At 51.3% G+C, this 24,577-nt stretch overlaps 1 protein-coding gene across 3 annotated transcripts in view; it reads right to left on the reverse strand.

Moving 5' to 3' along the window:
* Nucleotides 1-548: 548 nt before the first annotated feature.
* Nucleotides 549-24,577, reverse strand: part of KDM2A (lysine demethylase 2A) — a 90,831-nt gene continuing 66,802 nt past the window's right edge. For 2 of the 3 annotated variants that reach the window (XM_024220036.2, XM_026650530.2), the window contains 12 exons: nucleotides 23,106-23,221; nucleotides 21,972-22,098; nucleotides 20,383-20,783; nucleotides 11,942-12,025; nucleotides 9,746-10,012; nucleotides 9,392-9,523; nucleotides 9,197-9,286; nucleotides 7,038-7,744; nucleotides 5,675-5,838; nucleotides 4,939-5,097; nucleotides 4,255-4,470; nucleotides 549-3,040 (listed from right to left, as the gene is read on the reverse strand). In XM_024220036.2, coding sequence (XP_024075804.1) covers nucleotides 2,859-3,040; nucleotides 4,255-4,470; nucleotides 4,939-5,097; nucleotides 5,675-5,838; nucleotides 7,038-7,744; nucleotides 9,197-9,286; nucleotides 9,392-9,523; nucleotides 9,746-10,012; nucleotides 11,942-12,025; nucleotides 20,383-20,783; nucleotides 21,972-22,098; nucleotides 23,106-23,221 — 2,645 coding nt within the window. In that variant the 3' untranslated portion in view covers nucleotides 549-2,858. Of the gene's footprint in view, nucleotides 3,041-4,254; nucleotides 4,471-4,938; nucleotides 5,098-5,674; nucleotides 5,839-7,037; nucleotides 7,745-9,196; nucleotides 9,287-9,391; nucleotides 9,524-9,745; nucleotides 10,013-11,941; nucleotides 12,026-13,656; nucleotides 13,832-20,382; nucleotides 20,784-21,971; nucleotides 22,099-23,105; nucleotides 23,222-24,577 lie in introns of those variants that run through there. The other variant, XM_026650531.2, reaches the window with a different exon arrangement.

Raw genomic sequence — 24,577 nt, forward strand, 5'->3', positions numbered from 1 at the left:
AAATAGGAAGAGCTAAATATGCACAATAAATCGCCTGGTAGGACTGTTATACTCTTCTGGTCACCTGAGGGGTGGCAAGATGACGGCAGTGAAACTAGGAATCTGAGTCGTACCATCGACTTGAGTTCACCTCCCCCTCTCGGGACGTTCAACTCCCACACAAACAACGTGCAGACCCGACAGTGTTTTCTTTAAACTTTTATTCCAAAAATCCACCCCCAAGAAACAAAATATTTCCCTTCAGAGGCTGGTATCTTCCCCTCCCTCCCCCACAAATGTCTCTCCTGTTCATGTGGTAATAGGTTATGAGCAAAGATTCTCTCTAAAACCAGTACTGGAGAATGCTTAGAAGAGAAAATAAAAAAAGAATTCCAACTAGCTCCCCCTCCCTTTGCCCCCAAATAACCCCCAACCCAAACAGCATAAGACTTGTTTTCTTTTACCCTTAATGCTTACATTTAATTTTAAAGCACAAATGTTGGAGATGGGCTCTAAATCGCCAACAAAAATATATATTTACAGTATTTCTCTGGGGGAAAACAAAACACAAAAACACAACCAAAACCCTTTAAACCAATAGTGACTTTCTTCAGGGAGTTTTATTTAGGGAGCAGGGTTGTTTTTAAATCACTAAGTGATTTTTTATATTTTTTTTTTCTTTCCTTTGTGAATTTTCATCCCTTGCCCTCCAAGGTGGTGGCCAGATACAGGAACGAGTATTACACCTTTATTTATTTATTTATTTTTAAGTCTCTGAAGCACAGACTTAGTGGAAGGCTGCGTCTGAGAAGGCTGTGGGACAGCGAACTTAAAGACTGACCACTTCCTTCACCCATCAATCAGCTCGACTCCTCCTCCTGCCTACCATGGACACCCCTGGCACATTGATCCGCTGTTGCTCAGCGCTGAATGCATATGTGACAGTAGATAAGATGCTTTTGTTTTTCAAACTGAAAAGCCAGCCCAGAAATCCTCGGGGCCGGAGTGTCCCCCAGGTCGGATGCACTTATATATCCTGTTTATAGCTTCCCCTGCCTTCCTTTAAAACAAACAAAAATAAGTAGTTTGATTCTTCTGTTTTCCACAGGAGTAACCAAAAACAAAATGGGAGAAAGCTTCCACTCCTAGGTCAGTGATAACAAAGTGTGGGCTTCCCCCCCCCCCCTCAAAACTCTAACAATCCATTGTAGCAAAACTCCCATGTACCGAGGCACTGCGGAATTCATCACACTTGCACGTTCCAGTCAGCAAGCAAGCAGGCTCACAATATGGAGGCCAGAGGGGGGGGAGGGGAAGCACAGGACCTGAGCCTCCCCACTGGGGGTTCAGTGGATCTAAACAAAGACATCCCCCACCCCAGCCAACACTGCAGCAGCAGAAGTCACTGGTGCCAGAGAATTCGGAGCCAGCAGGCAATGGGGAGAGCTGGAGGGGTGACAGCTGCTTCTGCCTCCCTTATTGCTTTTGAAGCAGTGAGGGTGCATCTGGTCGATTCTCCTTTGAGGTTTCACAACCGCTCGTCCCTCCCCCTTTTCCCTGCTGCTTAGAGAGTTCCTTTCTCCCCCGTAAGGCTGGAAAGGGGCTGGGGGGGAACACGTGGCAGGCTGGTTTTGTGCTATCCGTATGCTTAGAAGGAGGGGATTTGGGGGGCAGTAGGAGGAGGGGAAAGAGAGCAGAGTGCAAACTGTGCATTAAACATCAACAAGCTCAGACAGTCAAGAGAGCGTCCAGTCACTTGGGGGAGGGGGGGAAATGACCCAAAATAAGATTCCAACCTTTCTTTTTAAAGTGCAAAAAGCTCTCTGCTGCCCAAGAGAGAGGGTTCTTTGGACCGACCATTCATTGCAAAGGAAAAGTGGCAGCTAAAGGGGTAGGGGGATGGGGACTTTCACACCCCCTTCCACATCTCCCAGTTCAAGAGCTGACAGCTACACACTGGGTGATAAGATGGAGAAGCATCCTCTCCTCTGGCCGCAGCATCCCAAGAGTGCTCAATTATACTAGCCTGCCCAAGGGGGTGGGGAGAGCATGTAGCCCACCCTGTGCAGGATCTAGAAACCCCTCTGGATGCCTTCTGAGTCCTCCCTGAGCTCTGATGGACCTGGCCCCTGCAGACACCCACCCCCAGCCCTTCCAGAAGGGCTGGACACACTCATCCTCATGGGGGTGTGGATATATGGTGCTGTGAGCAGTCTAGTGCTGCTCTGGAGTGGAAGCTTGGCTAACCAAGGGAGACACCTAGCCTTGAGAACCCACTGCCATAGGACTCTCGCCCTCTACATACAAGCCGCAGGAGGCAAACCCTGGCCACTTGGGTGAGGCAAGGCTAAGAGGAGGAAAAGCTCAGGGGCAGAGATGTGGCATGAGTGCCAAGTATGACAAGCCACAGGGCCAACAGCCATATCTGTGGCAGTGGTACTGGAGAGACCAGGCATGCTTGCTTCATACCATCCAGCTCCAATCCCTTTTCCAGGGCGCTCCCCTTGCTGAGTAGGAAGTGAAATCTGTTTTGGGGTGCCAAGGCGGGGAGAAAAGCGGGGCACATTTCCCTGCGAAGACACCTCTGCACAACCTCAGACTAAGAGCAGCCAGGCTCCAGAACAAGCTCCCCTGGCCACGGCCCATTTCTCCTCAGCTATCGATCAGCCTGGCGGGACCCCTTCCGCTGCCGAAATCCCAGGAAGAGGAGGAGGAGGAGACCCAGTGGAGTGGGGCTGGCTACTGCCCTGCCTGTGGAGGTGGGTGATGGAGGAGTGCAGGATGCTGGCCTCACAGCAGGACAGGGCTGGGGAGGAGGAGCGCCTCTCCGAGAGGGGTGGGATGGGATCTTTCCTTCTCAGTCTGCCTGGGGTTGGTCTCTAGCTGATTTTCTGGATCAGCTTCTCATCGGACAAGCAGTAGAGGCTGCTGATGGACAGGTCTGAGATGAAGTGCTCGCAGGCCTTGCGGGTAATCTGCTTGCAGCCTCGCAGGTCGATCAGGGTGAGGTTGGAGATGCGCCGCAGGTACAGCAGGGACTGGTCCGTCAGCTTATTGCAACCTGAGCAGAAGAGGAGGAAGGGGTTACAGCAGAGCACGCAGTACCCCCTACATGCCACGCACGGCCCTGCACACCCCACAGGAAGCTCGGACAAGTTTGGCAGGGAGCTGGGGCAGCCAGCTGGGAACGTGGGGTAGATTAGAGGAAGGGAAACACACATTGAGGTTTATACTGAATATGAAAACATCCCAGCCAGAGCAATATCCCCCTAAATATCCCAGTCAACACAGCACACCCCCTCCCCCCTTCCTCCGGCTAACATCTGCTTCTGCCCCTCAGCCCTATGAATACCCCAGCCAGCACCCCCTATGGAATTTAATCTGATGTCAACCTCAGTCTAAGCAGCCCCTAGATTTTAACCTTTTCCGCCTGCCATGGACTGGGTCTCTACCATTCACCCTGCACTTGTCAAGAGGGAGATGGTGTGTTCTGATAGCTAAGGGAACCCTTGGGTCTGGAATGTAGAGCTGGCTGGAAATTGTCAGACAATGTTTGTCAGAAAAGACTGATTTCACAAAATCAAAATGTTCCATTGGGATGTGTTCACTTCATCCACTCTTCCAGTTGTGCTCTGAAAGCCTGCCTGGTTCCCAGCCATCTCACCTGGTTCCCTGCACCCGCTAGGTCAGCTGCCACAGAACTGGGAGCCCGGCACAGCCCTGGCTCAAGCTGGGGGTCCTGGCAGTATGCCAGAGAGCCTGAAAACAGGGCTGACTGGTGTCTGGGTGGCTCGGAGGGTCTCAGTTATGAAACAGTTTTGATCTCACTCATGTGGAATGAAGGTTTTCATCCATCTGAGCGTTTCCCCACCGGATGGGAATTGTGGGTTCCGATCAGCCCTACTGCCCATAAGGGCTATCGACTTAATGTGTTTAAAAGGAAAGAGTGCCGATTTCAGAGCATAACCCTGCAGCAGATGCTGAGGAACATCTGGGGCACTGGAGACAATGCCACATGAGGCCACCCCCTTCATTCGGCCTTGGGAGCAGATTCCTAGCTGCCGGGTATTGTCGAAGACTCACAGTTCACTCATCCCTCTGGAGCAGGACTGTGCTGAAGGTCACGACTGAGCCAACATGGAAACTAACCCCCACCCCGCCACTGTCCCCCAGCAGCATGGAACCCCTCCGAAGCTAGGGTAAATGAAGGCGGAGCAGTGGCCCAGTCTGGAATCACGCAAGGTGCCAGTGGAGGGGTGCAGAGATTGCAGGCACCTGCCATGTTGATCTCAGTGAGCGAGTTGCGCGTGGAAGACCCCACGGCCGTTAGGAGGTTGGCCGACTGGTCCGTAAGGTGGCTGCAGTGACTAAGGTCGAGTCGTGAGAGCAGGGGCATATGGCGGATGATGAGCCGGAGCGTGGCATCGGTGATGTCCAGACCAGCTAGCCGGAAGTCTGTCATGTTGCGGAGTTTGCTGCGATTGTCTTGACCTGCAGAGGTGTGTGGGAAACAACCATGTGATGGCCACCCCCAGCTGTATTCCCGCCTGCTACATGCCAGCACCTCCCACTTCATCACCTGCACCAAGAGATGAACTTCTAATAAGTCAAGTATCAGGGGATGCATCTGAAGAAGTGAGGATTTTACCCACAAAAGCTTATGCCCAAATAAATCTGTTAGTCTTTAAGGTGCCACCGGACTCCTTGTTGGTCTAATAAGTCAGTGCAGCCCAACCACCCTGCAACACTACCTGGAGACTACAGACCCCATCTCACTCCCAGAAATATGGATCCCTGAGGAAATACCCCCATCCCATGGCAACCACAGCTCTCTCCACATTCCCTGAACACTGCCCCCTGGAGATTCTTCTTGGTAACCACAACCCCATCCCACCTGAACACAGGCCTTCCTTGCGCAACCACACCGTCCACCCTCATATGACCCAGGAACCAACATACTGGGTTTGTCTGTGGGAGGTGTGAGCAAGTCCCGGATCTGAGGGTCCTTGATTCCTACTGCCCACCGAAGATCGAGGGTCCTGAGAAGGGGGCAGCTGGAGGTACTGAGTGCACAGACTGCAGACCAGGAACAGCCTGCTAAGATGAGGTCTTTCAGGCCTGCCAGGAAGAGGGGGAACCAGTGAGTCAAGAGAGCCCTGAACTCCAAGACACCCCTGTAGCTTCCTTTCTGATCTGAGACCAACAGGATCCTTTGTCCACACTCCCGCCAACACATTCTAATGACTTCACCTCTTGCCCACCCCTGGGAGAGAGACGGCCAGGACGAGATGTACACAGAACCTGAATTCCCACCTCATCCTGGCAGGATAGGCGTGGGGAGGTCTCCCCACCCAGCACTGAAGAGGTCTCCTCTTCAATGATGGGGAGACTGGAGGACACAGGGAACTTACTGCTAGAGCCGGCTTCTCCATGTGACTCAGGAAGATCCAAAAGGACTCCTGGGAATGGGTGGTACCATGAGATACCCTGAAGATACATGAACATGGCAACAATCCTAGGTTACCTCTGACATCCACAAGGGGCATGGGGTTATGGCACCCATGGGCTGGCTGGCTATTCAAAGTGGTGGTGGGGCTACCAGACAAAGGGCAGTTCTGCTTTGCCCTCAGCATTACAACCCACACGCTGAAGAGACAAGCCCCCCCGCATCCTCCCAAGCACAAGCCCCACTGACCTGGCAGCCTGTTGACAAGCCAGGTGAGCTGTTTTTTGGAGATATTGGTCCAGCTAAGGTCGAGGCTGACCGGCTGCCTCTTGATGATGCCGCTCAGGGCCTGGGGAGTGATGGACTTGCACCTGCTCAAATCAATCTTCGTCCACAATCTCTTGTCGCAGCACCTGATGCACAGAGACACGCAGGTTGGATAGGAAGAGCCCACGGCCCCACCCGATACAGACTGCTGGATGCCAAGGGAGTGAAGGAGCTCCAGTGGTAACATGCTCCAAAGGACCGGGGAGCTCGCTGTGCTAATCAGACTACTGCAGGCTCTTCAGCACCAGTCTGTCTCTAGACACATTCCAGCTTGTGCTGGAGGAGCCATTTCTGATGCCAGTCATACGGTTCATGCCCCAGAACAGGGGTTAGGCTGCTCCGGGAACCAGCAACAGGGCAGTCGGTTATCTCAGCACTGCTGGTTACAATAAGGACCAGGGAACGCCTGGAAGAGAAACCATGCTGGGCCAGCAGCTAACAGGTCTTGCAGGCCTGTAGGATCTAGTGTGCTTGTGCCTTCATGGGCACTGAAGTTGCTAAGGCTGAGGGGTTAGGGAAAGATGGGTCCCTGCTTCCCACTTCACTAGCTAGGAGGCTGCATGTTCTGCCTGAGGGGCCAGCTCTCCTCACACAAGCTACAGGTAACTCCATTGGCTTGATGAGAGCCACCAGGTAGCGTGAGGTGAAAGAAAAAGGCCCCTGGGTGGAACAGGTAATCACCACATGCCCATCACGACTGGGGACTGGAGGGGGTAAGAGACTCAGGACCCCACGGGAGACATCACTGCAACAGTGCAGAGCCCAGAGACAGTCCCCAGTCCTCAGTGTCCTTGTACAGTGTCCTCCATAGAGAGTTAGTTTGTACAGCCTGGAGACAGCTCTGCAAAGCCACCAGGAGAAGGCTGGTGGACACAGGATACTGTCAACCACAGGAAAGGTAAGGAAAGTGCAGGATTAGTCACCTTGGGCACTAGCAAGGATGGAAGACAGGGACTGGAACTCAGGAAATGCTCTCTGATGGAAAGGACAACCCACTGATCACGGCCCAACAGAGCCATGCAGAGAAGGTTATTTCTTGAGACTGGAAGAGCAGGTATGGCACAAATAGCAGCACGACAAGCTTCTAGCATCAACATACCTCAGCCAAGAGCCAGAGGGACATGGCACCTCTGCCCGGGGCCCCCAATACATACCAGCTGCAATGGGGCTGCAATTGACCCTGAAACAACCCTCCCAGCTCTGATCATCTCCTATTTGGTACTGACCAGCTGGCAGGGGTCCACTGCCTTTGATGAGGGCGGGGATGGCACTATGCCCCACTTACCATTTGTACCAGGTCTTGCACACCCGCATACACTCGCAGAGCTCTCTGCGGCTGAGGTAGCGGAAGACGGACATCCACACCTCGCGCTGCATCCAGCTCTCCTCGCCGTCCTGCGCTCGGCCGCCTCTGCCATTCAGCCGGGCCGCCCCGCCCTCCTCCGCGCTTTCCTCCTCCTCCTCCTCGTCTGCTGCCTCCTCCTCGTCTGCCTCCTCCTCCCCGGCCCGCTGGGGCGTCCTGACTGGGCAGTGGCGCACGACCACGCGGGGAGAGTGCCGCAGATTAGTGGAGGAGGCGGTGATGGCCTGCAGCTTGGGCACGATAGAGGTGCCATGCAGGTCTTTGGCGGGCCTCTGCAGCGTGACCGTAAGGTAGGAACCATGCAGCTTGGCCTTCTCCACCTCTGACAGCTCCTTCTTGCCGCTGGGGTTGTTCTCCTTCTCCCGCACCATGGTGCGCTCCGTGACCTGGAGCCGCTGCAGCTGCCGCCGCTTGAAGCGCTCATCCCGGCTGGCGCTGTGGTGGTCACTGGGGCCGGCCCCGGGGGACGAGCGCGTCACCACACTCCGCGGCGATGCCGGGTCGTGGATCAGCTGCAGCATGGAGGTGGGCGAGTGCGGTGGGGGTGTCAGGGGCTCCTCGCAGCTCCGCAGGGGTCGCAGGACTTTGGCCTGCACTGTGTCCTCATCGCTCTCCTCCATCTTCCGTTTCTGCAAAGCAGCCAGAGGAGAGGGGAGTTAACACCTCACCTATCAACAGTGCCAGGCCCAGACAGCACCCGCCGATGGCACAGCAGGCAAAACCCCAGGGGAAACACACCGCCACTGTGCTGATACAGGGCCCCACTCACCCGGGCAAGACCACTTTCTCTGGGCACTGAATAGCGGGGTCCACACCAGAGGTGCCCAGTATGTGGAGGAGGGGCTAAGGAGAGTTTGCCCAGCACTGTCCATATGGCAAGTCTGCTCTACCAACACAGACCTGTAGTAACCAGGGTAGGGAGTGCAGGGTGTTACAACATAAAGGGCAGAGGGGCTCGAGCAAACCATCCAGGCTGCGGGCATCTTCTTTACAGTAGCCTTGCACCCAGGCCATGGCAAGTTCACCAGACCTTACCCACAACTGGTTTCCAGGGTGGGGTCATTGGGCCCTCCACCATTTGCAAACCCACCTGCACAGAGGACTCAGTCAAACTCTTGGGAGTCACACTGACGGGAGGGGCAGAGATTTGGAGGCTGGCTGGGAACAGCACCAGCTTTTAGGAGTTACGTGATCAGAGCTCAGCACCTGGTCACCTGAACAAGCAGCCTGACTTTCAGGATGGCTAAGTACCCACTGAGGTCCTTTGCCTAAGGGAGTGGTGGTGGAAGGATTAAGCCACAAGACTTTGCTATGTCCTTGAGGCCAATGGGAAACCTGCCCCCCTCCCACCGCTGAGCCCTGCACCCAGGCTGGCCACATTCATCTCCTCCCGAATTGCAGGCCCACTCCCTGCAGGAGGGTCCCCCACCTTGCTCGGCTCTGCTGGGACACTGCTCTCTGGGGCAACAGGCACAGTTCTACGTATGAGCTGGTAACTGTAGTTCTGCCGCCTAGGCAGCGCTGCCAGCCTCCACTTGGCCAGCCGGCGCCGCACATAGTCTGCTCGCTGCTTGGTGGCAGGGTCTGGGCGCCAGTGCCCTTTGAGGAGTCGTTTCTTCTGCAGGATGCTGGAGTTTGCTTGCTGACGGGCTCTCTGTGAACGTCGTGGGGGGTGGACACGGAAGAGCTATGAACCAGCTCCACTGAAGTTAGCAACGCGCAGCTTCACCAGTGCCTGCAAGCCACCTGGCCACACCGAGGTGCCACAGCTCCACCAGTGCCCACCTGCCTGACATGGCACTCACTGCCCTCTAGAGCGTCAGTTCCTGTTGACCCCATGTGGCCATGCACATACACGCACACATGCCTGGCTCCATGGCATGGTGGCCTCAGAGCCTCCTCAATTCTCCCTGCAACTCAGTGTCCAGAATGAGTAGCATCCCACAACCAGCTGGGCTCCCCGCTTCCCCACATACCTCCCCATCTGAGAAGATCTGAGTGGGGTGTGCGTTTAGAGGGCAATCCAAGTGCTCCCATTCTCCCCACACTGGTGCTGTCCAGGGGAGTGGGTCTCCTCTTACCTGGCCCTTCTCCGAGTCATCACCCTGGTAGCACTTTGGACACTCCCAGCAATTGGGCAATTCATCATTCAGCAGCCCTTCCCCGTCCATCTGCAGATGGGACATACCAAGTGGTTAGGCACCACCCTTCAGCCATTTGCCCCCACCTCCCACATGAGCGTGGACCCAAAACCCACGTCCCTAGGCCCACCTCACCTGCAGGCAGCCAGGGTGAACTATCTCATTGCAGATGCAGCATTCCATGAGCTTCTTCTCAAAGTCCTGCGAATCCTCATTCTGATCCACCTCCCCGCAAAGCGCGCACGTGACTGAGTGAGGCAGCCTGGGCTACAAAGGAAGCCAAGAGTGAAACCAGGGAGACGGGCACCCCAAAGGAAGTGCCCTCAAGCTTGGGGGATGGCTAGTTCCAGGAGCTCCCTTGGGTTGCCCCAAATTCTGCTCTGTCAAATTCAGATTTGGAGTGGAAGGCTCAAACAAATTCCCCTCCAACCTTGGCCCCAAGTGGCTAGCCATCGCTCCCTCCCCAACGTAACTTGCTGCAGAACTCACCGCTAAGCACTGCCGGAGGACGCAGGACTGCTTCATGCGACCAGGCCCCCCAAACTTCTTCATGTCCCTGCAGTAGTGGCACATGCCGCACTCGCCTTGCATGCAGGCCTTGCATTTACGGCACCGCACTCGCCTCCGTCGTGCTCCTGACACTATCGGAGACACTGTGGGCCTTACAGGCGCCAGGCGTGGGGCTGGCTTCATGGTGTGAGGCTTGGTGATGGGGATGGTGGGCAGGCGCACCTTCGGTCGGGCCTGGAACTTTAGCTGGCGATAGAAGCATAAAGGAGAGGTCAAAGATTGGGAGGTTCAATGCTCACAGCTTTCTGTCATGTTCGGGCAGCAGGAGCATCTCAGCAAGCCCCGGTCTTGCACCTTTCATTTGGATCTCAAAGGACTGCAGAGACTCAGCCCAGTCAGCATTTTCCCCATTTTAGAGAGCTGGGAATTGATGTATCCAAGGGAAGGCAGGATTAGATCCCTAGCCACTAGCTGCTACACCCCAGAGTCGGGTGGGAAGTCAGCACTTTCATACCATGAGCCAAGGAAGGGAAGTGACTGTTTGCAGCACTTATCTTCTTTCCCAATCCATACCCCAATCTCTTCTTCCAGTCCAGTCAGAGCTGCAAATGGGCCCCTACATCTCACTATGATCTTAGACAGTGGCTCGCTCCCTTCCAGCCTTCCCCTGGTGAGACTTGTTTCTGACCCAGGGACAGCGGCTGGGAAAGTATGCCAAATCTGAAACTGTTTATAACTGGCCCAGCTGCTAAGCACCTTCGCAACAGTCTTCTCCACACAATTGCAGCAAATTCTCCAACTGCCAGTGCTTTATACCACTGGGAAGCTGGGATCCAAGCTCAGCCTGTTAGGACCGGTCAACGGTCTCTTCATCTAGGAAGGCTTTTTGGTCCAGGCCTGAATATTGACGCACTGCCCCTTGGAGCAGTACAGTTCCCAAATTCTCCTCCAAGAGACATCCTACTCTGACATTTCTAAGAGCAACACCCATGGCGAGAGCAGCCAGAACAAAAGGCACAGACTATTATTAACCCTCACAGAGCTATGGGGCATAAACTAATCTCCAGCTGGGGTAAACTGCAGACCCACCTGGCCAAAGGGCCTGGGTGGGGGGCTTATTGTATCTGCCTTTCTCCAAGTCAAGAGGTAGGAAGGCAGAAAAACTCCTTGGCCAACTGCCAACACAATAATTTCTGTTAGAGGGAGCCCATTATCCAGCATGCTCACTCCCTTTTGGGGAACAAATTCTGACTTATGAACGTACAGGCAATTTTTTTTTTTTTTAGTATTTAGGTATCTATCTCCCATGTACCTTTTAAAATCTAGGCCTCACTGCTTATTCCTATATATTTGCCGAATAAGTTAGGCAAACATTCATCCTATGGGACCTTTCACTAAGTTTTCCCTGTGACTATTCGCCACTAGTGGCAAGTGATTGGACAAATAAATCACATGGCACACTTCAGCTCCACGACTGGATAGCAAACTATGGATGGAACTGGCGGAGAGTGGTGACTCCCGTTTGCATGTGAATGACTGGTATTCAGACCAACACACTTAGATTCATGGATAGGATGTGAGGGCAGAGTCTGAAGCAGTCACTCTGGATCGCTAGCTAGCTGCCACCTCTGGGAAGCATTCCTTCGCAGGAAGGCAGAAGCATAGCTGGGACTGATCCTCATGAGCGTGGGGAAGCTGCCTGCTTCGCCCTGCTGTGGGCTTGTTAAGAGAGCAGACAGTAGATAAAGGGCATATCTGTGGGAGGCCCAAACTCTGCTCCAAGACAGCCACTTATGGAAAGTTCACTGGCTTAGAGGTGCTTGCTGGTGGGTGCCGACTTGTACACAGAAGCGCACTTGGGTTTATGTTCATCTTTCACTTCTGCACTTTGCATTTCACCTGAAGTGGGGAATGTGACAGCACCACTTTCTCTAATCCTGCATCTTGCTGCCTCCTCCCATCCACATTCCTGCATTTAAGTGGCTCTGGGAAGGGCTGCTGGGAACATGACTCCTCTCCCCTGTGGAGGGTCATGGGGCAATTAGACTCCAGGGCTCTGCTCTCCACTTCCACCACTGGAATCTCTCTGCAGAAGAAGCAATAGGGAGGAGAGAGGCCAGACGAAACCCAAACCACCAGCAGTTGGCTGGGCCATGGTACAGCCCCATCTCTTACCTTGTCTCTCTTGGGCCACTGGATGATAGGGACTCCTGTAAGTGCCAGTTTGGGGTCGCTGTTTGCGTGCTCTTCCAGCAGCAGCTAGTGGAGAGTCAGGAAGAGAAACGGAAGGAGACAGAAGCACAGATAGGTAAGCAAGGGAACAAGAAACTGCTGCCAGCCTGGATCTGTCCAGATGCGAGGGAGAGAACATTCCTTTCACACACTGCTGCAGTAACTGGGGAAATGATGTCCTCCACTCCACCCCCAGCTGCTTCGCGCCACTCCCAGCAGAGACACCTGTTCATCATTAGCAGAGCTGAGCTACACAAGTGATAGTTATCTAGCCATTTCAGCCCAGCAGTCCCTGGCAGACCATGCTGAGAGGAGTGTGCACATGTATGAGGACTAGTTCTTTTGAAACAGTGTAGAGGAGAGGAAGCCCGGCCCGTTTCCCCGAGGAGCTGAGTTGGGGCATGATGCTTCCCTGTAATTCAAATGCTCGAAGCAGCAGACAGAGTGCAGGACAGCCAGCCCCCTGCTCTGGTGTAGGAAACAGTCATTCTCACAGGGAAACCGCACAGCCCTGTGCTGGGTGCCAGGTAGCTAGAAGCGTCGTCCTATTCTGCCTTCCAGTTTGGATTTCACAGTAATTAACAGTTCCAAAAGGCGGCAGAGCTTCGCGGCTTCTGGGAATGTTCCCAGGGCTGGCCCGCCTGCCTTTAACTCAAGGACAACATAATACAGCCAGGTGTTAGCAACAGGCACCTGCATCCCCAGGAGGGCTCTTGGGCTACCAGTGCCAAGCCTCCTGCCTCTGCTCTCCACCCCACCCACCCAGATTGCCCTTGCAGATGTGCTTTATTTACTTGGCTGTTGCTATGGCTACGTTTTCAGGAGCCTCCTGCTGGCACTCCCATGTGCCAGGCAAGTGCAGTGCTTCCTGCTGCCAAGAGGAAACAGGGCATGGGCTGGGCTCACCTCCGCCCCTCCCCAGGGGATGCACGTCCCCCCAAAGGAAGCCTCTGCCGGGGAGGGCTGCTTTTCCGTTACTCCCCGCCCTTCTGAGAAGACTGCGGGCGGGCGGAAGTGGCTGCCTCCACTCCCAGAGCAGCACAGTCCACAACCAGACTTTCCTCCCTCAGCCAGCCTTCCCATGAGCACACACTGAAAGGAAAGGTCAGGGTCTGGGGGCATTTAGACACACGCCTCAATGCCTATCAGAGCAGGGAGGGGGAAAATGCACACTCCCCCTGCCCTGGGCACTCCAGGGGGTGGCTGGCTGTTCAGGCATGCACACCCTGCTTTGAGTGGGAGGGGACACACCCTGATCCACCATCTAACCAAACAAGGCAGTTTGGGGTGGGGGACCCTAAATGTGTCCCCTCTGCTCCCATCTCAGGAGGGAGAACGCCAACTCCCAGCCTGGTAACACCCCGCTGCGACGATCACTAGCACAAACGGAAAATGCTCCCATAGAGGGAACGGGCGACGGGATTCCCACCCCAGAATGACCCCCCGAAAAAGGTGCAAGGACCCCACGTAAGCAAGCCAACCCCAGTCAGATGAGAGAGGACAGCCCGAGCCCCAGCAGGGAGCTGTTTTGAGAGGACAGGATCTCACAGAACAGTGCCAACAGCATTGTTCTGCGGAAACGTGGATGGCAGCTGAGTGCCTCCCCACCCGGGGATTCCCATCCATTCTCCCCAAGGAAGCTCTGCTAGCTGCCTGACCTTGTGTGCCACGTCCCTCTGGAGCTGCCGAGGCTGTGGGAAGTGAAGTTTCCGAGCCCCTTTGTTTCGCTGCCTGCACTGCGAGCTGCGGAGCTCTCCCTGGCTCCACTCCTGCCGATTTACAGTGTGTAAATCAGCAAACCCCCCGCTCTTCGGGAGACATGTTCCCAAGAGCCGCCCCCCGAACCCAGCTCATTCCTTTCCAGACCCCGTCCGCAGCTTCCTGTGCCTGCAGACAATGCTGCTGCGTCACCCACATGCGGCTCCCAGCAATGCTTTGCAGCGGAAGATGGCAGAAGAGAAAGAGCCAGCGAGCGAGACAGCGCGCAGAGGGCAGCTCCGTTCTGCTGCAGAGTCAGAGGAGGCTGGGACAAACGGCTGGCGGCTCGCTGATTGGCAGACAGGGCTGTCCAAAGAGGCCCCCCTTCCCTGTCCCCTCCCCTCACCACTGCAATCGGAGAACCCAGGGCCAGACCCCCGAGGGCTCCGGCAGTGTGGCAGACTTTAGAGAGCAACAGAAAAGCGTTAACCCCTTGTGTGCGCTGCGGCTGTCCTGTATTTGTCCTCGTCTTACACGCCCTGGCTAGCCACCTTCCCATTGTCTTAATCAGGCTGTTTTACGAGCACAGCATCTCAGGGGGGGGGGGGGGGGGGAATGAGATTATTCGGATGAGAAAGGAGGTGGTCAGGGACGATTGCAGACTCTACTGAACACAAACCAAGTCTGCAGGCATTGAACCCGGGAACTTCGGGATCTACAAACATGAACCTCCACTACTTCAGCTAAGAGACCACCTCCACTAACTTTTGGAGGCAGTTGCAGCCTCGAACCAATTTATAGGTCCCCCTCTAGTGGCTACGTCAAACAGCCATACTGGGTTTACCTGAGTTACACAAGATATCCCAGTGCACCCATCCCGTTCCCATCACTGGTGAATCTCAACATAGCACATTGTGGGACAGCTTCAGCTAAAAATAGAGGATGTTATTTAAGTATGAAATATACAAGGAAAATGGTACTAATTAAGGTCTCTTAAATTGTGTTATGCTACCAAAGTTTAATGTATTACATACCACAGATCCTTCACTCTTGTAGAAGCTGGAAGGGAAAGCGAAAAGTCTGGCAGGTGAGCAGGGGACAGTTGGATTTTTTTGCACCCAAGGGGCATGGGGAGCAGTTTGGGAAGGATGTGGCAGGGATGCACAGATTAGCTGGATGTTTCCACTAAAATAATCCAGTAGCTAACAAGGCTGTGGTTTGAACTGCCATCCATATTGGGCATCAGCATTAACACCATGGTGAACTGACCATCTTAGTGCTACTGTTGCAGGCTGTCCGCAGACTCAGGCAGACATCTCTGCACCCATAAAGGTTAGAAGCTTCAAATAATAAAGAGCTGAGATGCTAGATCACAATTCTGCAGAAGTCTGCAAATCATGGAGTACATGGGGTCCTTCACCAACCAATCACATGCACCTCCTGTGAAACATGCCCTGCATTCCTGTCCCTCAATGAAGGAGGATTTAATTAGTGACTGAAGGGGTAACAGAAAATAGATCTGAGCATAAGTTTTCGTGGGCTACAGCCCACTTCTTCAGATGCATCCAAAGAAGTGGGCTGTAGCCTACGAAAGCTTATGCTCAAATAAATGTTAGTCTCTAAGGTGCCACAAGTACTCCTGTTCTTTTTGCAGATACAGACTAACACGACTGCTACTCTGAAACCAGAAAATCGATTGGTGAAGAGACATATGGCGCAGTTCTGGGAAGCAGTTAGACTCTGCCATGAACAATTAGCTCAGCTACACACTGGCGGCAGCCAGATCAGAGAGGAGATCTTGGATATGGGAACTTCAGATTGTTCACCTTTCAGGATAGGGAGTCTGTGTTTTTACAGCACCCAGGTCAATGGGATCCCAATCCCAGTTGGGCCTCCGGGCACTACCAGAATATAAACATTTACTACTGCAATGACTAAGAGGTCAAGACTTGGAATTAGACTGTTCATAAGCCCAATGAGCAGGTAGTTGATATAACAGATTTCTCTGATGGCCCACTGAACAGCTACACCACTAAGAAACCAGGTCCCCACTAAGACTTTGGGGAGCATTGGGTGTGGGAAGACTGAGGGACAAGGGTGATTGGAAAAAAATGGGTGTGTGAGAAGCAGGTTTTAAGACCATAAAGCAGGGGGAGGGAGGGGAAGGAGCCTCTATTATTGAGACCAGATGAGGCACAAACTAATGGCTGCCCTGTTAAAAACCCACAATTGCCAGCTTAGGTACCTCAAGAGGAACCAGATATTAGCTATGCACCAGTAAGTGTTGCACAAGGCTTTGCATGATAGTCAGGAGGTAAGAGTGCTACTGGATAAAGGGAGTTCTGAGAAGTTTGTTCTTTGCAAGAGATCTGGACCGAGCTGCCACGTTCAGGTTGTATGTATGAGGACCGAGGGATCTATGCAGCAGTACACATCACTGTTTTATGATGCAGGTTAGGTTAAAGTAGGAACACTCCCTTCCAATAGGGTATGAGGACAAGGTTTTCCAGTTCTCATAGGCCTTCTTAGTGAAACCATTACAGCTTGCGTAGTGATTCAATCACGGGACAAGAAAGGAAAGTCCTGGAATCACACCAAGAGGTTTGTTGAGGAGCCAGGAAAAGCTAAAAAACAAAGCCTTGGAGAAGAGGGTAGGGCATGATGAGGCGAGATTAAGAGAAAGATGAAGGTGGATGTGGTACAACCCTCTCACTCTTCAGCCTCTATACTCCCAAGTGGTGTACAAGTCAGGGGTATACCAGTGAAGGTATAAACTATGTCCAAGTAGGGGACCACAGATAAGTATGTATCAGAATGGCCCTCAAAAGGAAGAAGCCAGTAATCCCTAAAGCTTGTAGAGGAATGGTCCTAATGGTTTGACACACAATTCCATAGGCAGGACCCCTCTGCACCAACAAGAGGAAACCTAGGACAGGATAGCACTAAGATTTTATTGGCCTGATTTGTATCAACAAGTAGAGGAATGGATTCAAGCCTGGCCTGAAATTCCAGAAAGTTGCCTTCACTAAGAAAAAAAGGTGATTACACATCTTGTGATATTTCCAGTTGTAGGAGGTGTCACTTTCCCCACATATGATGGATGCTGCAAGACCCCTAGAATGCAGTTATTTGGATAACCAGTATCTAGTGGTTGTTAATGACTACATATCCAGAAACCTTTCCCAAAGAAGATATTAAAAAACCAGCAGGTGGTGAGTGCATTTGTTCAATTGTTATCCAGGACACACCACAAACACCAGAAATGTCATGTCCAGGGTTACGTAGCCACTGTACAGACAATTGGAAATAAAAGGGATTCAACTGCATCCATTGGTTGACGGCCCTAGAGAAAGGTTTAAAAGATGCAGTGGGAATCTGGAAGTGCTACATGGGCAGTTTGGGATAGGTGACTGCTCATGTGCGAATACCTCCGGTATCTATAGCTTTTACTTTGTTCTATTATGTCTGACAGATGAGAGGACTGCTATACATTCTTATAGAAACCTGGGAACCGTAGCTAAGCCTGGAAAGTAAAGCAAGTCAAGAGCTTCAGGTGAACGACAGACTCTTCCAAATGAGCAAGCTGGCACAAGAACATTTTAAGGAAGCCCCCAGTTCCAGCGTAATGAGGAAGCAAAACCTACTAATACCAGGACAGAGGGTTTTATTTATTAGGCCTGGTCTACACTGGGGGAGACAGGGGGGAGGAGGGAGGGAGGAAATCGATCTAAGTCGACGTACTTAGATCTAAGTCGACTGCTGCCGCTCCCCCGTCAACTCTGCCTGCGTCTCTTGCCGAGCTGGAGTACAGGCATCTATGGGAGAGCACTCGGGGATCGATTTATTGTGTCTAGACTAGACACAATAAATCGATCCCCGCTGGATCGATCGCAGCCCGCAGAACTGGCCAGTAGTGAAGACATACCCTTAGTGTTGCAACAGAATAAGTTACTTGCAGAGTGGGAAGGACAATATGCAAGTTTGAAGAAAGCGAGGCTGTTAAGTTATCAGACAGCTATCCCAGACAAATGCCAAGTGTGGAGAGAATATATCTTAACTCTTTGGGAGTGGAGCAATGAGCCAGACAAGGGTGGAGGATGGAGAAGATGTAAGATCTAGACAGGCTAGGGTTACATCAGGAAGAACCTCATTTGAGCCACACCTCAGAGAACAAAAAAACTGCAAGGGAAGACAGAGCACTACTAGCAGAAAGACCAGTCAGAAGAACATATCACCACTGTAGGACTCCACTCAGATACAGCAATAGTATCATTGTATTTCTGAAAAGATGGCTGCAGTTCTGCAGGAAGAAATACAAACCATGATGAATATGGGAGTTACTGAACCAACCAACAGCAAACAGGTAAGACTCACAGTCCTGGTACCAGAGAGATGGGAAGATCTTCAGGGATATTTGCAATTAAACACAGTATCTAAGTCTCATTCATCCTTTATGCCATGTACTGAATTATGGAGGCATCGACAGCAGCTCCAAAGATAAGGTTTGGTTCAATTTTGTTACATAAAGCAAAACCCCTTCATTTTCCATAAGTAATGGAGCGTCTCTCGTCAGCACATAATCTGAGAGTGAAGATTTAATGTTGAGGATTTTACCAAGATGATCAAGAGATTTAATTATAATTTGTTTAAAATCGTCCCTTTAACTTTATTCATGTCTCAAACTTTTGGTAAAAAGTTAATCATCTTTTAATCTTAAATGAGCACCTTGTAGATTTTAAGTGCATCTAAGGGAAAGCTGACTTTAAAGTTTCTTAGTCGGTTATTTTGATTTAACAATATTCACCTGAGCTGTTTTTTCCTCCATCATGATGTTTGTTGACTAATATTTTTGATGACAAGTAGTTGCTCCAGAATCAAAGCTTTCATTTGAATAAGTTTCTAGCTCTCATGGCTGTGGAGAAAAAGTCTTGAAAATATGGATTGAGTTTATATGCAAGCCTCAAAGAGGTTCTTTCACAAGAGATAGGATCTCTGTGGAAGTTTGCAATTGGCTTAGGAGTTCTATTGCATGTTCTGGCCAGTCTGTACTCCTTTTCACCCACAGTCCTTTCTGTTGATCTGCAAGGCATGATCCACCAGGTTTTGTGGATTATAAAACCTAGAGAAAGTGGCCAAGAAGTTCCTATACTCCTTCTGGAGCATCCATTAACTGACGTTTAGAATGTGCCTGATGTGCCATGTAATTCACAAGATACGACATCAATTGGTGCAAGCTGCGAAGGGATCTAAAGGCAGTACACCTAATATTCAGATGGTAAGGATACGCAGCAATATCCCTTTTTCAGCTTAAGAGTGCAGACACACCACTTTCACAATTCTTATATCATACAACACTATACTGTGTATGGTTAAGGTTGCGACAACATACATGACAAAGCCACAAAAGCGAAAGAAAAAAGTTAAACCATCCAACAGTATACTCCTCTATGCAGACACACCTCTCCACACGCGTAACTACCATAAACCACAGTCTTGGCTCACTTCCCCAAACTGGAAGGGGCATGTTTTTTCTAAATTTTGTACAGAAGGAATGGGTGGGAATCTGGTCTACTTGTGCTGATGGCAGGAGTATGGGCAAAGCTTGGCTAGAAGGCTGGCAGTGCCACCTGTGGAGAGGTAAGGCTAAGTTTGCCTCTTCATCTGCTTCAGAAGGGACAGAGAGCACAATGTAGGAGTGGACAATGAGGAAGGGTGGGACAGAAACCCAGCCTTCTAACCTTGGTTTTAGGATCCAAAGCTGATATTTTGGGAAAAGGGTGGGCTGGAATTCCCTTCTTCCTTCAGTAATGCAAGGGTTAGAGACCTGGCTCATGGTGGCCATCTTCATAGGCCTGCCTATTGCAAAGCATGGTGGGATACAGGGTGAAAAGGAGAAACATGCATATAATAACCCACCTAGCGAATTCTGCAAGAGATCATATATCCTGGGCAAACAACCAAACAAAAATACAACCGAGTCCATCTGTACTGGGCAATAAGGAACAGAAGAGATTGTTCTGCTGACAACTAACAGAGGATTAAGGCTAGTATGGAGAATACATTGTGCCATGAACAATCTTGCAGTGGCACCTGAAAATGGACCAAATGGGTCCTAAGTTGATTTTCTGAACTTGTGTCCATGACGGCACCAGAAAAAACTGCCTTGGTAGAGATTGTTAGTCACACTAGCATCTCTACACCCCTAAAGGAATCAAAATTAGGTTGGGTTCTGTTTTCCCCTTTGGGCCCAGAGACCCTCTAAACATCATTTGGTAGGTTGAATACTTACTCATATTTCAGAGATAAAATGTAAGGCCCATCAGTCCCCACTGGAAAAGGGGGGGACCAAGTTAGAGGGTAGCACATTTATAACTAAATGAGCCTTTGGGGGGTATAGCACACTTTTGGGGCACCTCTCACAGAAAGTCACCAAGACAGAGTGGACTCAGTAATGGAAGGTGTAGTTTTATAACCATTGATAACTATGTGCCAGCTTAGATCATGTAGCCAGACCTCATGGTTTCAGGCACAAGCTGGTCAGCTGCAGTGGGAATTCCTCCCTGAGCCTCTCTTGCGCTGCCCACAGCAAGCCAGGAGCATCCTGGCATTCCTTGCTTTTGTATACAGACAATGTCAGGCAGTGGGAATGGGACTCCGTGAAGCAGAGGTTCTCAGCTCCTACATACCTTAACGTCAGCAATGAGGGCGTCCTCATCCTCTATGCCCGTGGGGACACATTTCTTGTGCAGAGGCAGTGACTCCAGCTTGTCCACCAGGCAGCGTAGACCTTCCAGTTCGAACTGGGTCAGATGCACCTTCCCGTACTTGAAAGGACTGCTGCCATGGGGATCCCAGGCCTGACCATTGTGGGAGCCCCGGCTGGAGTCAGAGGAGTCCATAGATAGAGTTCTCTTGAGGCCTGGCAGGCTCCTGCAACTTCTGCTTAGTTCATCATAGTCTAGGTTGGCACCATTAGCCACAGGGCTTGTGAGGATTGATCGTCTGGTGACTGGACGCCTGGGCTCCCTGCCTGCTGCATCGTCCTCTTCATCCATGTTCCCCGGCTCCAAGCAGCTCAACTCCATATCTGCCAGGAGGGTGAGGGGAAAGAGTAGAGAGTGAGAGAAGCAGAATCGCAGGCCTGCCAAGCAGACTGCTTACAAGAGATTGAGGGTTTTCAGGCTAATCATCTGAAGGAGACAAGAAGGGATCTCCCTCACCCACCAGAGAATGGCATGTAAAGCCAGGAAAACAAGCGGCTGGACAGAGCAAGACACTGAATGGATACACCAGTGGGGCTGATCTAGAGTGACCGCTGTGCGGGAGTGGCAGAAGAGTAGCCTGATTTCCAATGACTGCCAAATGTAAAGCATCCCTCCCCACCAAGGCTGAGAGAGGAGAAGGGCTGCAGATGCTGCTGGTCCTATAGCTGTCCCATTAACGCCATCTCTCTGTTCATTATTTCACCACACTCCACTGCTGGGGGAAGCTGATCAAACGGACATGGAGTCACGCTGTAGAAGAGCAGGAGTTTGAGAGCAGCAGGCTGCCCTGAACTGACCATCTTAAGCTTCTAAAGAAAATACTCTGAAATCTGCAGGAGAAGGAGGAGCCACAGGGCTTTGCCTTTGCTGGAGCCCTTTGGGTAGAAATTTGAGCCCTGGAAATGCTACAGCTGGGATGAGAGGCATCCTGCAAATGATTTTCGGATCCCTTTTGAGAGCAAGACCTCATACATCACCCTTTATTGGATTCCTGGTTCCAGCTATGTTGCAAGAGGTCCCTGCAACCGTCAACATAAAAACTCTCAGACATAGCAACTTAATCTAGCACACCATGAGGTTCTAGGCCACGGGAAATATTTTCCCATCATCAGCTGGAGCCGGCCCTTGAACACAGCAGCAGGGACTGCATCGCCCCTTTCCCATTCACTAGAAGCTGCACGCCACTACACTGGGCACTTACACGGTGACAACTTGGGCTAGATTATCTGCAGCCCTTTCGAGCAAAGATGGCGGGCCTAGCACTTCATGGGGTAAAGGAAAGCTCCAGGACAAACTGCTGCTTTTGACTCATTGATAAAACCATACCTCCTCCATCCTGTTTGCCCTCTCCCCACGGATTTCCTTAAACACAGGAAAGATAGGAAGTGTGAAATTTAAGGAAGTGAATCTTCTGAATGCCCACCCCACCCTGCTGTATTGGCAGTGAGGGAAGTGGAAGAAACTCCTCCAGTATGACAAGGAAGAGATGGGGGCCAAGCAGCTGCTCTTACCCATGTTGAGTGATTCCTTCTGGAAGTCCTTGGTCAGGTGGGAGTGGCTGGTGATGCAGTAAACGTAGCGTTCCAGCACATACCAACACATCTCATAGTAGAAGGGGTAGCGAAACTTATTTGGGACCTGTCATGGGGTGAAAGAGGCAAGACAGAGCCAAGGGAAGAGATCAGTTACACTCAATAGGAAAGCACAGTGATGGCACTCCAAGCACAGCTATCTTGGTCCCAGAATGAGCCTCTTGTGGGAGGTGGGAATTGCAAGTACATGGAACAGCATATACAGGGAGTGCTTCCAGCATCCCGACATTTCGTCTCACGGTCGGAAGCTGCCCACAGGCAGTGCAGGCATAGCTCACTCTCAGGCCATTCACATTTTATTCTTGTTTAGGGTCACAGATCTGTGCTACATTTAACATCGAACAAACCCTCCCGCATTGTTGCGGGGATAGTAGCAAGGCAAGCACACTACACAACACCTTAGCTGTGAGTACCACTCTTTGACCTCAAGCTAAAATCTAACTAAGTAACATGTTCTGAAGGATGCTTAAGAGAAGGGAAGGCTATTGCCAATAAGAGTCTGCGTAGTGCTTTTGCAGCTTCATGTTAGGAGCTGTGTGCTACGCCTGGCAAGTCCTGAACCCAATTCAAGTCCTGAACCCAATTCACAGCAGTTAACTGGTGGGGATGCATCAGCCTGCAGATCCAAGCACTCTCACTCAAGGTCACAAGAGGCCTTTGGCCTCAATAACCCTTTCCGCCTGGTCAAAACTTAACATAAGACTCCAAAGCAGCAGAGGAAGGAAAATGCAAATGCAAAACCACCACATTTGAGCAACTCCAGTGACAAGTAATCTTCCTTTTCCTACGAAGGAGGGCTTGGAGAGCCCCACTCAGATTCACTGTACCCAATTCCCTGCTCCCCCTGGTTCTCCCCAACCTGGAGCTGGATTAGAACCAGTGCCCTAGAAGTTAATACCCCATATCCCAAACCAGTCAGTCCTCTCATTTTCTTAGACACAGTAAGCTGGAGACAGATCCTTTTGGAAGCTTGGTAATCTGTATTTCTTCCCTTGCATTGAGGGAGAGTCTCTGATTCAGAGGTCGCCTTCAGGGCCTCCTAATGGTCCTTACCCGTGTGCGGTCTTCAATGTTGTAGATCCGTAGCTGCATGGGGATGTTGAAGCTGTGCAGGAAGTTGCCCCCGAAAACCAAAGTGTCAGTGGGAGTGTACACAGCATGGATCCAACCTGTCAGAGTAAGACAGTAAGCAATGATCTTAAGTTGCAGTGGTGGAGGTCTAGGTTGGATATTAGGAAAAACTATTTCACTAGGAGAGTGGCGAAGCACTGGAATGGGTTACCTAGGGGGGTTTTTAAGGCCCGGCTTGACAAAGCCCTGGCTGGGATGGGGTTGGTCCTGCTCTGCGCAGGGGGTTGGACTAGATGACCTCCTGAGGTCTCTTCCAACCCTGATATTCTATGAAATGGAGAGTTCATAGACTAGCTCTGTCTAACAAATGCATGGTTGAAGCATCCTCACACACACCAAGGATGTGGACAGTGTGTGCCTGGAGGTGCTAATCCCAATCTTAGCTGCTCCAGCCACCCCCACTCATGTATGTCTAAAATTTCTCATTTGTCACTCACATCCTTACCTCCAACAGCACCTTCTCTCCCTTTTCTACTTCTTCCTCGCATGTTAGTCAGATTAAACTCTTTAGGGCAAAGCCTGTCTATCTGCATGGCACCTAGCACACTTGTGGTCTCAAAGAAATAGCAGGCAGTCTACCTCATCCATCTAGAAATTAAAGTGTTTCTGATCACACTAGATTCTCCAATAGGATGTGATCTTGGTCATGGGTTTCCTCGGCTTGGATAGCTCGATAGCTGCCTTTAACCAATTCACTCCAGTGAAAGTTTGCAGTTCTCTGTTTTGCATGCAGGCCAGCTATAACAGACCCTAAGTCAAACAGGTCAGTGCCTTGAGAAAAAGCAGAGATGGGGTATGCACTGTTTACTAAACCAGAAGATCTAGAATGCACAGATATGATCGGCAGTGATGCCTTCTAAACAGTGGTCTAATTCCTGATCCTCCCATCTTTTCCAAAGGTGCATGTAATTCTCACTCTTTCATACCATTAGTACTCTTCACTCTCACAGCTCTCTCTCCTTGCTGAAGCCTTCCCACAACCAGCAGGGAGGAATTTACTTCCTTCCAAGCTGCGGCAGCCATGGTTCAGGGAAGTATCTATCTCCTTCTTTCCCCCTACCTTCCTATCATCCAATCTCTTAGGAAAGCCACCTCTGCAACATTTGTCCCTAACACTCCATATTCCTGCCACTCAGCTCTTTTATTCAGGTATCTTTCAGATCTGTTCTCCTTTAAAAAACCTCTCTCACTTACTACTTATTTGTAATCTTTGCTTTCACCAAAGAGGTGTTAGCAATCCTCTTCTCTCCAACCACCTCTTACAAACCATGCCCTTGACAAATTTCAGCACGGGTTTCACTGCAACAAGAGCCCTCTGAGACAACTTAGATGCTAGGCATTATGAGCACAGTTGAAAAATCCTGACACATGTGGTATTGTCCATTCCTTGCCCC

Source organism: Terrapene carolina, unplaced genomic scaffold (assembly GCF_002925995.2).
Source record: "Terrapene carolina triunguis isolate 2854851 unplaced genomic scaffold, T_m_triunguis-2.0 Scaffold90, whole genome shotgun sequence".
Taxonomy (NCBI): domain Eukaryota; kingdom Metazoa; phylum Chordata; order Testudines; family Emydidae; genus Terrapene; species Terrapene triunguis.